At 37.7% G+C, this 17,735-nt stretch overlaps 2 protein-coding genes and 1 pseudogene across 6 annotated transcripts in view; 2 read left to right on the top strand and 1 right to left on the bottom strand.

Annotated features, from left to right (window-relative positions):
* The window catches only part of frmd4a (FERM domain containing 4A), a 98,623-nt gene extending 97,329 nt beyond the window's left edge, over nucleotides 1–1,294 (bottom strand). Inside the window, exon 1 of the mRNA XM_025908973.1 lies at nucleotides 413–1,294. Within this exon, the coding sequence (XP_025764758.1) occupies nucleotides 413–457 (45 nt within the window). The 5' untranslated portion in view covers nucleotides 458–1,294. The remainder of the gene's footprint in view (nucleotides 1–412) is intronic.
* A 1,343-nt stretch (nucleotides 1,295–2,637) lies between these two features.
* LOC109194160 (receptor-interacting serine/threonine-protein kinase 3) lies at nucleotides 2,638–16,559 on the top strand. 5 transcript variants are annotated; one of them, XM_005470853.4, is made up of 16 exons: nucleotides 2,638–2,754; nucleotides 12,004–12,183; nucleotides 12,277–12,595; nucleotides 12,681–12,829; nucleotides 12,928–12,977; nucleotides 13,231–13,386; nucleotides 13,526–13,608; nucleotides 13,719–13,785; nucleotides 13,878–13,924; nucleotides 14,235–14,301; nucleotides 14,410–14,450; nucleotides 14,754–14,820; nucleotides 15,038–15,078; nucleotides 15,437–15,482; nucleotides 15,572–15,814; nucleotides 15,896–16,559. In XM_005470853.4, the coding sequence occupies exons 2-16, from the start codon at nucleotides 12,029–12,031 to the stop codon at nucleotides 15,901–15,903; spliced, it is 1,539 nt and encodes a 512-aa protein (XP_005470910.1). In that variant the 5' UTR covers nucleotides 2,638–2,754; nucleotides 12,004–12,028; the 3' UTR covers nucleotides 15,904–16,559. The 5 variants fall into 5 exon arrangements, with proteins under 5 accessions (XP_005470910.1, XP_005470909.1, XP_003440615.2 ...); XM_005470852.4 differs by having other exon boundaries at nucleotides 13,719–13,797; XM_003440567.5 differs by lacking the exons at nucleotides 14,235–14,301; nucleotides 14,410–14,450.
* On the top strand, nucleotides 6,783–11,340 carry LOC100703141 (uncharacterized; annotated as a pseudogene).
* Nucleotides 16,560–17,735: the final 1,176 nt, after the last annotated feature.

Raw genomic sequence — 17,735 nt, 5'->3', positions numbered from 1 at the left:
TAGGACACATATATATTAAATTACATTGTCTCCAACATCCACAGGCACCACGATCAACACCGCACCCTCACATCTGCAGTCTGTGAGCCATTTCTCCCACACTTGACCAGTGCAGTAGTGGAACACGTGGAGGACAAAAGCGAGAGTTTTCTCACTTGGGTGGAAAATACACACATTTCTTTAGTGAGCTATGGCTCTCACAAGGAAGTTATCAAAGGATAAAAGGACCGTAGATGGTAGTAAAGGGGAGGGGCAAACAAGCAGCGTCCTTTTTAATGAGATGGCAGTGGCAGCATGGGCACACGCCATGAGGAGAATGATGAGAGAAAGCATGCCAGTGAAAGAAAAAGAAAACAGCAAAAGGAAAAAAGAATAGACAGTGGTGTCAGTCCCGTACTCCTCTGAGACTCACCATAAGCAAACACACGGCTGATTCAGGGATGAGTTGGACAGCCATATTTGGATCCTCCTATAGATTTGTGCGCAAAGAGAATGCCTCCAATTTCCTAAAGGGACCTGCTTCGATGTCCTCTTAATCTGAGTCTTCACTCACAAAGTAAGGTCACACTGTCCAAATGAAGATCTGAAGACCTTTGATTGGTTCCCTCACTTTGTGTCCTTATAACCACCCCCCTGTGCTGCAGACAGTCTCTTCAATTGCAATTCTGTGGTCTCTGGAGACTGGAGTCTCTCCAGTCTCTCTCTCTCTCGCTCTGACTCTTCAGACTGTGCGGTCCTCCTTCTTCCAGTTCTTTGATCTGAGAGCAGAGTAGAGCCCCCCCAACTCCTCCTTTCACATTTAAAACACTCCCCGTGAATCCCACACCCACCTCCCCCAAAAACGTTATTTGGAGGTTTGTGTCTTGCTAAATACTACTCTCCCCTCTGTTGCTGCCCTCTGCCTACCTTTTTCAGTGTACTATCTATCAACACAAAGCACATCCAGGCATGCACGTGGGGCTTCAGTGCAGCTGTTTTCTCCCGAGGCTGTCCCGTTGCTGCTCCAGGGGATGTAACCTGCTGGCATAAGTGATGCTCCCCAGTCTATAGCACTGTTCCACTCTGATGGAAAAACAGACGTTCACCTCAGCTCTTGGATCCAGCGCAGAGGGCTGCCCTTTACATTAATCCCCAGCCTCATATGTCATCAGCATGAGACAAGGGCAAAGAGGGATGCAAAAGAAGGAGGATGTTATAGACAGTCTCTACAAGCGTAGAGAATGAAGGAAAAGGCAGATAGGAGGAGAGATGTAGCGTAGAGAGCAGCCCCTGGTGAGAGAGGTCCTCACTGAGATGAGTGTAAATGAAGGTGGGTGGGGAAGAGGGAGGGGAGTGAGGAATGGAAATGCAGAGAGCAGGAACAGACCGCGCCTATCGATGCCGGCTGAAACAGCAAGGCAGCATGGGATGCGAGTGAATACTCCTCAGCTCTCTTAAAAAAAAGGAGGGAGTGTACACGACTGAATATGCACACTAGACATAGAGCCGTAGTGTAATGTTCACAAGCACCATTGCTCCAGACGCAGAACAATGGTTTGTTTTGCACCTTTACAGGGCTGTGTTTGACATTAATAATATCCATGAAAAAAAAATCTTCATCTGGCTTTGGCTTTGTCTGTGAGAGAAGATGAAAAAGAGAGGCAGAGAGAGCTTATTAGAAAAAGGTCATAAATCATGTAATCATTCAACTGATGAGCTCAAGATTTAGCTTCAGCACAGCTTTAGATATTATGATTTTGATTATGTCTCTATTGTGAGTTGCTTGTTTTACTGGGTGTTTGCAGATGGATGCACCTATTTTTAATTGCTAATTAATTAACTGTTAATTTATATAAATAACATCATGATTAAATTTCTGAACAAAGAACTTAAACTTTCTAAAATGACCTGGATTAAATTAACTTGTGTAAAAATGCTGCACGTTTTTTTTAACATTATGAAAAAATTATGGTGCATTTTTAGGCTGCCAATAGCAACATGTATTTGTTATTCTTGAATGAGTCACTGATTAGTATAAAAAGTCCTTGTAAATGGTCAGGGAGAAGATCTAATGTCCTAAGAAGTTTGAAAGATCTTCAAGTCTGGCTCCTTGGAAGCAAACTATAAAGAAATATTAAATCTTTTGCACAGTGTTGTATCGCACTAAACTTTACTTACTTCTTCATATCGTATAGAAAGCACCATAAAAGCACCTCAAATGCTCGGTCAGAGAAATGATCGATTCTTGCCATATTTGGAATCTCTGATACTTTGCATTTTCACACTTCTGCTCTTTTAGAAAACACACTGGGAAAAAAGAGGGTATCTTTGGACTACTTGGTATGCAACAATTAAAATAGGAACCGAAAGCTTAGGCAGTTCCCGTTTGGATTCAATGCCAGCAAAGGAAAGTTTGTAATGATGGAAACTTTAATACTCTAATACTTAAACACTTTTTATAGCGGTGGTTTGAAGCAAGGTCATGATTTCTTTTTGTGTAAAGACGTTCATGCTTTTTTGTTTTGTTTTGCTTTTTTGTCGAAAGAAACCATTTTCTCAGCAAAATATTATCTTTCAAATAAATCATAAACCACTGTTCATGCCAGTAATATTGTCAATACTCGCTCGTTACGTTTAGTGTAAGCCCCGCCCCTTCACTACAGTTCGGGGCGTGTCAGGATATGAAAATGAAAGTCGGAACGTCTGTATTTTTTTTACTTTTACCACGGCTTTGGTTTGGAGTACCTCTTGGATCTGCATGTGGAACAGTTTGATGTGAGTAGCAGCCAGCGTTTTACTTTTTATCCTCTTTCCTCACAGATGCTTTAACTCCAAATCAAACGACAGCTCCAGTTTGCAACGAAAAGTCTTTCAGAACATTTTTTTTTAACTTGTTCACAACAGGAAGAGCATTTCCCATTGCTCATTAATATTTTTGGTCATTTCCTTCCAAGCATTTTTTTTTCAAACGTGTTAGGACATTTGGGAAAACGAGTCCCTACAGTTTAAAAGTTGGAACAAGTTTTGGTTGTGTTTGTTTTTGTGGTCAGAATTTGCTAACATGATTTCACTGTCGTCATATGCGGAATAGACACACTAATTATCAACGATGTAAATGGGAACTGTAAAAGATAAAGCGGAACGGAATTAAAACAATTTGTGGAGGAGACAGCGGTCTGTCAGTGAAGTAGGAAGAGGAACACACAGAGGAATGCCGTGGGTAGAAGCAGCCCCCCCCCCCCCCCCCCCGGCGACCCGCTTCTTCTTCCTAGTGATTATCACCGTTATTGTCTGTAGAGTACATCTTTTTTTGTACTAACAGTCTATTTACACACTTTAGTTTTGTGCTTTTTGGCAATTGTTATTTTCTTTTACATTTACAGTGTGCTTTAAACGCTACATTTAGACATTGAAAGTAAGTGACAAGATGCAGAAAACTTGAAGAGATGAGGATTATACTTCTAGATACCTCTCGTATCTTGATTAAATATTTAAACATTGTTACCAACTTGGTTTACACAGTTAACACAATTAATTTAGTCTTTTTTGAGTATTTACGGGAAAAAAAAGTCATTTTGAAAAATGAATGAAAGGTTTGGAAGAACTGAGTGTACACTGTTAGCAGTAATTTCCATAGCTTAGTACTGCAGAATCAACAGTAAAAAACTCTAAAGGATGTTAGCAGTTTAGTACTGTAATTTGCATGTCATTGTGAGAAAATTCCATGAGATTACATTATTTTTATGGTAACTCTCTGTACTCATGGAAACAGCTGTAAAATACAGCAAATGTAAGAATTGGTGATGTTACTGAGATTATACTATTACACCATCTGGATTTCTGTTCTTTTCTACTGTAGATCTAAGAGTAATTACCTAAATCCTCATTCAGAGTGTATTACTATAAAATGCAATTCATTGTGAGAGTAGTATAACATATAAACTACAATATACAGCATCATTTTTAACTTAAGGAGTAAGTTGCAGCAACAAACAACCAGTCTCACTCTTACAAAAAAGAATATTCAAGTATATTATAAGTATACTTTAAAAACTAGAAAACAAGCAAGTATACCTTTAGTTTACTTTGTATGTATTTTCTTGATTTTTTAGACCAAATTACATTTAAGCATACTTTAAGTACAGTTAGAAGTATACAGAAAAGTATAAGTAGTCTATTAGTCTATACTTGTAGTATAGTAGTGCTAGTAGTATACTATGTAGTATGTAGTTTACTTGAAAAGAATCTGTCAAAAATTCTTGTGTAATGTCTTTTACCTTTTGAATAGAGTAAGTGGGGTAAATCATTAATTAAAAAAACCGTGAGTGAAAAGGGTCAGTAGCTAATAAACCTCAACTCTCAAATCACTTTCTCACCTGTTTACAATATAGTTCTGGTACTTCTCTGGTAGCTATGAGGCTTCCTTTGCAGAGAACTACTCTGCAAAGGAAGCCTTCTGATAGTTGGAACTGTTATCTGACTGTCTGAGGAATGAAGGGATTTGTTACATGTGAAAAATAAGTTTCAACTGCACTTTAATTACTGTTTCAATCAGAAGTATCTCAAATATAAACTAAAAAGTAAATTAATAGTATACTTGCAAGGTTAGTATTGTGTTAGAGTAGAGTATATTTTAAGTACTCTTATAGACTGGAAAGGACAACACAATACTAGTACATTTATGGTGAACAAAAAGTACATCAAGTTAATTTCAAGTATACTTTTATGTACTAAAACGGGGGCCAATATACTCTCAAGAAGCATTAGTAGTATACGTACTGGGTAATGTATACTTGTATACTTGTAATGTATACTTGAAGTATACTTCATGATATGAACTTAAAGTATACTTATTTTTTGTATGGCTAGCAACAAAGACTAATTGTTACATTTAGAGTAATGTTTAAAAATGACTTCATTTAGCAGGGTGTTGCTTTTTTCTCTTCTTATTCTTTCTTATACTGGAACTTCATTTGTTTTGTATAAGGTGGTACTTTTTAAGACACCTCTGCCTAACTACAGTGAACTAACCAAAAGTCTCGGAATATGCTCTGGTGGTCATTTTACACAAGTTCAGGTGTCACATCCATGAAACCTACACCACTAACCAGCATCAGTCCTACAACTTCACTCTCAAAATTAATAAATTCTGGGACAAGCAGAAACTGTATTTTTAGCGGTGCATTTTGTGGCAGGCCAGACTGCTATTAAATGCACTCTCCTAAAGAAATAATTCTTTTGTAGCACCACTTTGTCTTGGTTCAAAAGAGATGTCCTGGAAATAAATGATAATGTAACACGGGTGTTTATGTTTGTTCATGTTTAGCGCGTTGAGTTGTGTTTTTAAAACGATTGTTACGTTTTTAAAGCGTTTTTATACGACAGGTGTGTGTAGCACTTGCTACACATCTCAATAGCCGACAAAACACCTTCACCTGACGTACAACGTATGACACACCCGTCGGGTATTCACTTTCAAAACAACAATGGGGGATAGAAAATATTGATCGAGGCGGTTAATGCGCCTTTCGCTGGTTGCCAACCACCATTAAATAACAACAAGAGGAAACTACTGATCTGCTTTTCTTAGTTTTGCACGTTTAAGACGCAATTCAGACTCAAACAAAGCTGCAAAGCAGGAGAACAACATGACCATCATCTATTCTGTGCCACAGATCCAGTTCGCTGCAGCACAGAGTGATGATGAGATGGTGGAAGAACAACAGAGACAATTTACAGACCGTTAACATGTGCAATTTAGAAGTAGTCAGAGGTAACTGGACGGAGTTCAGTCAGGTTAAATGCACGGTTGATTGGATTATATCTGAAGATTGTATGCTATTCGTGACAACTCTGCTAGACTCCAAATTTCTCATCCATGAGGGAGGATCTCAAAAGTAAATGGAAAATCTAAACTTAACACTTTTTCCCTAAAACGGACTGACATGGGACACATTAAAGTTGGATTGACACCAGCTAATCAGTCTGAAGGTAAGTGTTTTTTCACTTATTCGAGAGAAGTCAGAAATGCGTTCTTATTACTGTTTCTTTTGACTTTTAAGCTACCCTGCCAGGTTATTTTCATTCAAATGCTAAGACAAAATGTCAATAGCTATGACTGTGGAGACTCAAAAGACTAGTTAGTTAATAGTTGCCGATGAATTTATGAGACTTGATAGAAACTTGGACGTTTGCAACAGGTGAATCGGTGAACTACCGAGGTTGCGCCCAAATGCTTAAAGCTGTTAGCTGGTCACTGTTTTCAGGTGTGCTTGTACTACCTGTACAGTGTGGGGTGCTGACTTAATCAGGCTAAACCCGTTTAAGCGTCGAGCTCAAATATCTTTTCATTTTTGTGCACTGCTCACTTGTCTTTATTGTGCTTTTTGTCGGCACACATTTTCTGTTTATTGAAACCTTTTATGAATAATTTTGATCATGTAAGAACTGGGAATTGGTCCCTATTGACAATACTCTTATTTTTTATTTTTTGCATTGCATATTTCATTTAGGAAAGGTAATTGGTCATTGAACTTTTTACAACTATGTGTATTTGTAAATTTTGTGGCTTCTGTGCACGCAAATTTATATTGTTCAGTTTGCATGTTAAAATCCGCAAACATGTAGGTAACTATAGGTTTTCTTGTGGAACTGAGAACTGTCCTGCCACTTTCAGAACATTTTCTGCCTTTCATTCACATATGCCTAGGAATCACAGAACAAGAAGGGAGACCACTGAGGAGAAGTTCTATAAGTTCACTGGTTACCTCAGCTGTCAAGTTCCTGGATGTGGGTATGCTGCACAAAACTTTACAACTCTTTGTGCCCATCTCAGATTTCACATCAAAGATGGGAAAAAAGTATTATGTCCATTTGAAGATTGCTCTAAATACTTCAGTGTCCGAACATCATTTTCCAGCCATATTTCTCGAAAACATAAGTAGACAGTTCAGCAGTAATACAAGGACAGGACACAGTTAGTCTATTAGAAGACAGTTTGCTTTGTGTAATTTAAAAATGCAGGCTAAAATGCCCTTGCCAACCAGCACTATACAGAGCATCATAGGGGAATTTCAGGATCTTCGCAGCTGTGCAATGCACGATGTTCTTGCAATACTGTCTCACAAACTATCTGCATTTCATATTCCACAACCAGAAGTGGACAAAATCAATCAAGACCTTTTTTCATAGAGGACTATATATATCTGAGACACAGTAGGTTTCCTGACAAAGCTTTAAAAGCAAAACACTATTTGTTACATTATGCAGAGCTTATCCTTCACTTTGGACCACTCATTCGTTTGTGGACCCTTAGGTTTGAGAGCAAGCACTCGTATTTCAAAGCATGTACAAGAACAGTGCATAACTTTGTCAACTTATGCAAGACTCTGACTGAACGACATCAGTTACCTCTCAGTGGGCCAAATGTTTCCACCTATAGTTTATCATCATCTTTACAACGCTGTCATTCAAGAAGCTGTGGCAAAAGCAGGCTGCACTAATCAGACCACTTTGGATGTGTCAGCAGTTGTCTACAAAGGTACCAAGTATGTCAAAGGCTATGTTTCCATTATAGATGACACTGATGATGGCTTGGTTTTTGGGAAGATAGCTGTGATACTTGTTAACAGAAAGAGGTGTGTGTGTAAATGCTGACAGTCTGATGGATTATTACCCACTACTACCCACTTTCAGGGATGGAAATTGAAGAGGAACTCACAAGCCTCCTGCCGGCACTAGACAGAGAGAAAATAATCTGCAATGTAGAACATCTGACGGACATTATTGGTGTACAACAAAAAAGTGACCTTTTGTTTGTGGAGGCAGAAGATCTCAAACCCTTTCTCACCAATTCAAATACGTAAACTACTTCTTGCATTTAAAGGAGGTTTGTGTAAGTTCTGTACAACTCACAGACTCATAGACTTGAGTCTATGATTTGAAGGTCACTCATAGACTCATATGTCACTGATTAGCTTTTTTTTTCTCCACCACACCATTCTACACATGTACTTTGACAGTATAATATTGTAGAGCTTTTTGGGGCTCACATTGTCTGGTAGTTAATTAACATGGAAAACATAAACAAAAGTAGACACTGAATCTAACACCATTAACCTTTCATTGGTAGTGGTAGGACTAAGGGTGGAAATTTTGACAAACTGTAAAATATAGTGTATTTTTCAACTTTTCAATCCAAGACCTTGAGTTTGTAGTTCTTTTGCAGTCCTGGGATTGATTCTTTTCATCTTCAGACAAGGTCCCCCAACCTGCCTTTCTGTTACTACTCAATCCTAATTGCAGGGTTCATCTTTTAGTGAGGACATATTTGTTGAAATAGCCATATAAAGTAGCTTTTCCAATGACCTTTCTTTTTTTTTTTGAATGGCAACAGACCAGAGAACCTGAATGACACCATTACTCTGGAGCTTTGCCCTGCTGCATCAGCTGAAACATCAAGCCATCCACCTCACCCCTCCTCCTCCACGTCCACCACTATGTACAACCATTACTCAAGCTCTTTGGTCCCACACTTACAGATTCCTTGGGAAAGATTTCCACTCCGACTGTCGCATGCAATCACAAGAGGAGACAGAGCTCATCCAGAGGACAGGAGAAGTTTGGTTAGAATTGTTGTGGAGGCCATGCAAGTTCTCTGCAGAAACCCTAAACGTGCATCTTGTGAAGAGGTTGCTAAGATCATTGTAAACAGATACCCTCAAACATTTGCAGATTTTACTGAAAAGGGAGAAAGACTGGGTTATGGACATTATTCACTACTAAGAAGCATCAAATCTAGAGTTGAACATGTTAATCGAGATAATACAACACATAGACTTCGTCAAACAAAGAGAACCAGGAATGAGGAAGACTGCAGTTCGAACAGTAATGCAACCTCACCTAAAAAAGTTAGATGCCTTGTTGATAGCTATGGTTGTATTCATTGGCAGCCAGTTGAACTTCCTGAGGGGGAAACGCCAGCTTTTTAGAGGAAAAGAAAGACATCCTGTTAACAATTTTTAATTCACAAGGACCTGGAGCTGTGGAGAGACCTGATGTGGATGACTTCATGTGCCTCACATATATTTCTCAGCGGCAGCTTATTAACAGTTGTCCCTCACTTTCAGTAGCTGAAATTCAGGAGCAGTGGCCATTTTTGTTTACTCGGAAAGGTCTTTCGAACCACTTTTACAAACTCACAGGTATCGATATCAGTGAGCGCTTAAGTCAGGCCCTCATAACCAAAGGCAGAAGGATTATTAACTATTTCTTCAGCCAGAAGCTCAAATGGAACCTTGGTATAAGGACACTTCTCCAGCAGATAGAAAGTGAGGAAGTTTTGACCAACAACAAGGTTGGCACAGCAGCCATCCTTCTCATGATGAAGTATTACAAGGAAAATGAAGACTCCCTCTTTGTCTTAGCAGATGTAAGCTTCTTTCATACAGCTCTAGGTTTAACGCTGTTGCTTGCTGTCCTGTTTTTTTTTCGTTCCATAAAATGTCTTGGTCCTTTATCTGGCAGGAAACATCTGCCAGGATGTCCCTTGTAGCAGAGAGCAACCTGCCAAGCACCCCAAGGCTGATTATGCTTGGTAATAAGTCATTTATGAAATAGAGCTGATTAGACCATATTACAATTTCTGTTTGGCACAGGAGCTTTTCGTGGAGACAGGTATCCAGTCTCCGTTTATTTAGCTCACATTTATGTAATTTCCTTTATAAACCAAGGTTGTTGGACATGTGTCTCGGTGAATCCAGCAAAGTAACAATATCAAATTTCACATTACATATTACTGATCAACATGGTAGTCTAGCTACACTAACAGCAGAAATACTGAATTCAATACTGTAAAGTTTAACAGCAGCACAAACTATAAACTCCAAAATAACCATACAGTTGATGGAACTCTGGTAAATTCGTTGGGCTGACTCTTTGTTAGGTGTGTTTAATGTGCAGAATAATTCCCAATTATGTACAATTATAATATATTAACTACATAAGGCCATTAATAATTAACTGTACGTAGCTATTTGCTTTATGATTATCTAGACAGTGTGAAAAAGTGAAGTACTGAAATTATTTTGTGTTGCATAATGACAATGTTGCCTCTATACATTTAAGGACAAAGTTTAATGACCACCACCTGCTGGATGGTGAGTGCAGAGGGGCGTGTAATTGTTGAGCTGGACAAAGAGAACACCTTTGCTGATGCGATGTCAGTCTTCTTTGGTTCATTCTATGTATTGAACCTGGAAAACCAGCGTGTGCAACATTAGAACTAATTCAGAGGTATGTTTGAACAGTCAGCTAACTGTGATAGATGATGAATAAATTATCCCTAAGTAGGTCATTTTTTTCACATCACAACTCAATGTTACTGTATGTTACTATTTATTGTGGCATGCTTTAAGGTTTTTTGTAAGGATAAACCCTGAAGAGGGAACAAAATGTACCTCCAAGGTTGGGACAAGCAGAAAGACTGGGACCACTGTGAAGTGAAAGGTTGTTCACATTAACCCTCATGTCGCAACTTTCCTCCAGCGGCTTACTGAATTTGAGTGGAAAACGTCAAATTAGGTAACTGTTGTTGTCATTTATAGTGAATTTCTTGTATAATTTAAGTGAACAATGTGTTGTTACCTGTGTCTCCACAGACGATCCATGGCCCATGCTTTCTGGACATTTACACGAGGCGAACAACAATGAAGACAAGCTCTTTCGCCATCTTGCAACAGTTTTGATATTTTTTGTCCTTCTTTTACCCGTTTGTTAAAATTTATTTCAGCTACTTACACTTTTATTGTCACACGTATTGGCTCACCCTGCAAATCAATGAACTCAGTCCACAAAGCAAGGTCAGGGTTCAGTGCAGGTCAGTCAAGTTCCTTCACATCACACATGCTCATCCATGTCCTTGTGGACCCTGTTTTGTACATTGATTTGGTGGTGTGAGCCAGTATTTTGGACAAAGTGTATATAGAGGCAGAAGTGTGGGGCTTGATGTTCCATTCATTTCAATTCAGTTTATTTGTATGGTGCCAACAAAATGAATGCCAAGGCACTTCACAATGTAGGTTCAAGACCCTACAAAATAGAACTAAGAAAACTCATCACTTGAGCATATGTTGTCTGTTATGATATGGATATGACATAATATCGTTTATGTTTGTACAACCATCTGAGAAAATACATGGGTTAAATGGTTTAGTAAAAACAAGTGCTTCCTCAATCAAAATATCTTTTCAGTTCTTTTCAGTTTTTGATTTCGGAAATGTGTATTTCTGCAGAGGAAAATCAGACCTGAAATAAAAAGTGCTGTAAAGCACATGAATTATATTATGTGTGTGTGTGTGTGTGTGTGTGTGTGTGTATATATATATATATATGTATATGTATATGTATATTTCTGTGTGTATATATTTGTATATAAAAATATATATATAAATAAATAATGCATTTTTAATTTTTTTGTGAACCCTCCAGTCTCTTACAGTATGTTACTGTTTCCTGAAATTCCGGTAAATTAGACCTGCTAAATAGTAAATGACCGCCTGTAGGAACACGGTATCCTCTAGCAGAGATGAATATTTTTGGTACTGATGATGCGTGATAACGGTAAGTTACTGGTAAATATATTGCAGTTTATTACTTTGCAGCGGGCTTACAGTGACATACCGTGAATAAACGGTAGTATGCCAATTTCTTAATCACAGTATAATGTTACTTTGTTGACGTAATTTACGACATAACGGTATCTCACTGCATCACTGTCGCCAGTGGGATACCGCAAAAAAGGCTACAGTGCGTTACCATAATTTGTCCAAGAGTATTATACCACAACAGCAAAAAACGGTTGTGAGAAGTGCACCAGCATTATTAGAAAGTGGAACATGTGTGTCAGTGTCTTGCTTCCAGCTGCTTTCATGTTAGTGCAACAACAAAGACTTCTAAGGTGTTGTAAAAAATACTTATAAAAGTCGGGTTTATTCTCTTCTCTGTGTCATTTTATTATGTTTTAAGGTTTTGTACCTGAGTTCAGCAGGTGATGGAACTGCAGAGACCTGACATTGAATCAGTTGGAAACGAAAGCTTGGAGAACTGGCAGTTAATCGACTCTGGTGGATTTGGTCAAGTCTTCAAGACTAGACACAAGAAGTGGAGGTGTGACGTGGCCATTAAGCTACTTCAACATGCTGCTGGGTAAAATTAGAACAGAACTATTTTTTTTTTATACTTCCAAGTACATGAAATAGTCCTTTCCTAAAGCTTTTTACATTTTCCTTCCCACACTAGGGACACAGAACTGTGTAAGGAGGCTAATCATATGGCCAGAGTCTCCTTACACAGTTCTGTGCTGAGGCTTTATGGAATATATAGGGGATGTCCACCAAATGGAGGGCGGGACATTCAGTTGGGAATTGTTATGGAGCTCATGGATAGAGGATCTGTTCAGACCCTGCTGGAGACTTTGTCAGGTCCACCACCTTGGCCTCTGGCCTTCCGCTTGGCCTATGAAATCGCTCAAGGAATGAACTTCCTCCATGAGAAGAACATTTTGCACCATGACCTAAAGCCAAGCAATGTACTGCTGGATGATGACCTTCATGCCAAGGTAAAGTGCTATCCACTCAACTCATTAGTTTATACTGATGTAATTGTGTTATTTTATATTATTTTTTTCCTTGATTATTTTGCAGCTAGCAGATTTTGGTCTGTCCAGGGTTTCCACCAGTGTTCTGATGAGCTCCAAAGAAATGTCCACAGTGAAAGGAGGCACATATCAGTACATGCCTCCAGAGTCTTTTGATCTATCATATAAGCCTGTTCGTAAATTTGACATATACAGGTAAACATTAAAAGAATAGTTGTGGGGATTTATGTATGATTATAAATTTTACCTTAAACATATTGTGTTAATTCTTTCTATTTCTTTATCTTGTAAAGCTATGGTATTCTTCTGTGGTCTATTATTTGCGGAAAAAAGCCTTTTCCAGGTACAATAAATGGATTTCAGTTACTTATCATTTTCCATAAATTTGTCTTTGTTTGTATGTTTGTTTTTCCTCATAAGTTTCCAGTTTATTGGTCAAATATTTGCCCTACTTTTTAAAAAAGAAGTTTTCATTTAGATTTCATGTTTTACAGCTAATATAAACACTATCAAGACAACGTGAGGCACTTCCATAAATACGTTCTCTCGTTTGTGCTTGTGTTTTTTAATGAAAGTCTTTGTTGTATTTCACACAGATGCTACTCAAGCTCTTTTGGCACTGAAGATCCCAAAGGGGGACAGACCTCCCTGTGATGGAATAGACCAGACAAAGGCAGAAGGGCTGAAAGAGCTGGTTGGCCTCATGGAGAGGTGCTGGGATGGAGAGCCATCCAAGAGGCCAGACTTTGGAGGTATGTGTTAACTACCTGTATTAAACACTCTGTATTAAACAGCCCATTTTTTATATGTGCACGACACCAGTGACAATGAATGAACTCTCTACTTTTCGTACATTATGCCTTTTAAACATTGACCATGGTTTTGTTTCAGAGTGCGATGAAATCACTAAGGATGTGTTCTCAAAGCACAGGGCGGGGATTCACGATGCAGTCGGACAAGTCAAGAAAAAATTGGTGCAACTCAATTTATCATTTCAGAAAATGAACTAATAAAGTACTCAACAATTTCAATTTTAGAGGGAGCACTTTTATCAGACTTCTTTGTGTACTGTTTACTTTCCTAGGATTCACAACATGGTAATCAATATCCTGACACATGTGGTCCACCCGGTGTTAATCAAGAGATGCCAGGTAGATTCTTCGGTACGGTTTGTCACTTTATTCTCAGACTTGTTCCTTTCTTAATAACAATAAACATCATACAGATATTTCTCTTTTTTCAGGACAATCAGAGTCAAATGATAATGTTGATGCAAGAACTGAAATGCAGGTATTTAATATGCACTCACAAATTTGCCTCTCATGAAGTGAAAAGAAATGTAATCAAGTCTTTCTCAAGTGTTTCTTAAACATTTTAATTACATGTTGCATCATTAGAGAGAATGAATGATCTTATTAGTTGATTTTTACTTTATGCCACATGTCACTTGGACACAAGAAGGAAGGATTCACAATCACAATGTACCATAAAAATAGATATTAGTGTACAGTTTTAGTTCAAGAGTATAGCATAATAATAGCAATTCATGGTGAAGACTTTTATCAGACTTCTTCGCATTCTGTTTATCTCTTTGATCTAGAATATGCAACTTGGTCATCAACATTCCAACACATCAAGTCCACCTGGTTTTACTGCTGAGATTGCAGGTATATTCTTTAGTATGGTTTGTCACTTATGTTGATTTTCATACACATTTCTTTCTTATTAACAAAAAACATCAGACAGATGTATAAATCTAGTTTTTTCTTTTTCAGGACCTCCAGCATCAAATGATACTGTGGACATCCCATTGCAGGTAGTTGTTTGGACTTTGTCCTTTGCCTCTCACAAAGCGTAAAAGAAATGTAATCAAGTCTTTGTCAAGTGTTTCCTGATGATTTTAATTACATGTTGAATCATTAGACAGAATGAATGATCTTATTAGTTGATTTTCACATTTTGCCACATGTCACTTAGACACAAGGATTCACAATCACAATGTACTGTAAAAATAGATATTAGTGTACAGTTGTATTTAAAGAGTATAGCATAATAATAGCAATTCATGGTGAAGACTTTTATCAGACTTGTTTTTGTTCTGTTTATCTCTCTGGTCTAGAATATGCATCTTGGTCATCAACATTCCAACATGTCAAGTCCATCTGGTTTTACTGCTGAGATTCCCGGTTTGTCACTTATGTTTATTCTAGGGTTTAACGCAGATTAGGGTTAATCTGCGTTAACACGTTAATGCGGATAAATCCCTTTTAACGCGTTAATGCTGACAGCCCTAGTTTATTCTCATACACATTACGTCCAGATGAATAGATTCAACTTTTGGAGACATTTTTTTCTTATTAACAAAAAACATCAGACATATATATATATTTTTTTCTTTTTCAGGACCGCCAGCATCAAATGATACTGTGGACATCCCATTGCAGGTATTTTTTATTTGGACTTTGTCCTTTGCCTCTCAGTTCTCAGGGTGACTTTATTTAATCAAGTGTCATTTTGATCAGAAGATACTTGAGAACAACAAAACCAACTTAAACATTTGTACGTAAACATTGTTATGTATAAATACATGTAATAAATGTTGTACTAAAGAGGATGGATGTTTCCAATTTTTACATCCCTCAGAAACAAAATAGGCAAACCAAAAGCTGTGTTAAATTAAAAAGATAAAACATAAAAAATCAGCCTAAACAATCAAAAGGATTCACAGTCAAATCAGATGTTTGTGTAATTATATAGTTAAAGAGTAGAGACCAAATATATTTTCTTTTCTTTTGCCAACAGAATAATTTTAGCAGTTCTGCTAGAAATCTGACTGAAAATGAAAAAGGTGTGTATTATATATTATTTCACAGTCACATTCACAATTTTATAATGATATTTAAATACACGCTGTTATTTTTCTTCATTTACAATCAGCAAAGTTTGTTGATAAAAACAGGGCAAAGTTAATCCAAGAAGTTTCTGAAGTGCTGGCGATAGCAGAAGAGCTTGGAAACCTGGTCCATTCTGAAGCCTATTCAAAGATTGAAGCTACACCGACAAGCCAGGAAAAAATGAGGGTGCTCTTTCAAAGAACACTGCGTTCAGGAGGGGTGAAGGCCAAAGCAGCCTTCTTTGATGCCCTAAATAACCATCATCCAGATCTAGTGGAGAGGCTTGGTATGATTTGCTCTTATTAAAAAGGTCCAATATGGTTTAACATGTATAACAAGTTAATAGTTTCTCCTTTATTTTCTTTAGGTGGCTAGTTCAAAGGAAGAGAAAGAGGAAAAAAGGACGAAAAAGAAGAGACAGTGGTGTCAATCCTATAATCATCCCATTTATTAGGGATGAGTTGGACAGCCTTATCAGGATCCTTTGTACAGATTTGTATACAAAGTGAATGACACCGGTTTCCTAGACAGACTCTCTTCGTCGTCCTGTTACTAAGAATCTTCACTCTAAAAGAAAGAGGGAGGTTAGAGAGAAATAAAAATCCAGCAAGCAAGAACGCGCCACACCTATTAACACCAGCTGAAACAGCAAGCCATCAAGGGATATGAGTGAATACTCCTCAGTTTACTTAAAGAAAGGGGTTTGTTTACTGTGTGATTGTGCACACAGATCATTGTCCTATTGTGCTTTGCAAGCACTAGTTCTTTGTGCTTTCAAAGGATTGTGTTGGACGTTAATAGTCTGCATTAAAAAAACATTTTAATGGAGCTTTTTAATATTTTACTGCTAAACCTTCTTACAAGGACCTGTATTTTATCAACATGTTTAGACATAAAAACTAAGATTGATATGTATTTGCCTACTCAGTGGAATTGCTTATTTTGTACTCTATACACAGATGTTCTGCTGATTTTACTGTAAATGATCATCTGTCTCTCTGTTAATGATAATAAACTCGTGCTACCCATCAGCCTCCTAGTAGATGTACATGTTCCAGGTCTGATTCACAAGATTTTGAAAAATATGACCTCTGACCTTGACATTACATTCAAAGTTACTTAGATTTGAACTTTTGGTTGGTGAAATTATAGTATGAATTTCAAAACTCAAAAAGATTCTCAGAAAACTTGACCTCTGACCTTGACACCGAGGTCACTGAAGTTAGAACTCTTCCAAGATTTTTAGTAGCTGCAACTATAGTTTGAATTTCAAAATATTATGTCACCTCATTCTCGAATTATTGCATTCAGAAAACTTGGGTCACCACGCCATCTGCCAGGGGAGTTATGACAATACCCCATCACAGGAGTGTGTGAGGGTGCAGCTCAAGCGTGAAGGAGCCTTTGCATCAACTATATGAACATTACTGACTCGCACTGGAATAAATTGGCAGCGGATAAATCAATGAAATGTTTAAACGTAGTTGCATGGATCATAGTGTTAAAAGGGCAAAAGGGCTCTGCATCAACCAGCATATCACTGTAAATCCCTTATTAGTCATTAAATCTTTGGAGCAGCATATGATTTAGGTGACAGTGCAATTATTTTCTAGAAACAAACAAGCTGTAAAGAAGTTATAAACTTGACTCATTTATTCAAAAGCATATAACTCCAAAGTAAAGTCCTGAAGTTGTTCTCTAAGATGGAAATGATCGCCCAGCTGGAAATGCTGAAAATTCAAGTAACTAATGGGAATTTTCAAATTAATGGCTCCAGTAGGACAGACATGCAAATCCTGGCACTTGAATCCACTTTTGAAAGATTGTGCCTCACGGTGTTACATCTGAACCACCAAAAATAAATGTTTTTGCATCTTTCTTTTATGTTTTCTTTATTAATAACAAGCTTATTTTGGGATTCATAAATTCTGTTTCATAAGCCTGAAACTCAGTGGCCTGATCAAAATACCTTGCAGTACAGAACTGCTGGTCCAACATACAGTAAAACATAAGATTTTAAGATAAATGATTGCTTAGAATAACTTTCACTGCAACTAAATTAACTCTAGCTAGTGTCATGTCATTTTGAGAGGGATGTGTAATTAGGGGCAATAAGTTTCATGGTATTACACGTGGTGGATAATTCTGATATATCGTGACTTGCAACTTAACCTATTTCCATAGACTGGGTTGCAAATTTTTTACTT

The sequence above is a fragment of the Oreochromis niloticus genome, linkage group LG7, assembly GCF_001858045.2.
Source record: "Oreochromis niloticus isolate F11D_XX linkage group LG7, O_niloticus_UMD_NMBU, whole genome shotgun sequence".
In the NCBI taxonomy this organism is placed as follows: domain Eukaryota; kingdom Metazoa; phylum Chordata; class Actinopteri; order Cichliformes; family Cichlidae; genus Oreochromis; species Oreochromis niloticus.
The sequence above is the reverse complement of the archived record's forward strand: the minus strand, read 5'-3'. Positions and strand labels throughout refer to the sequence as shown.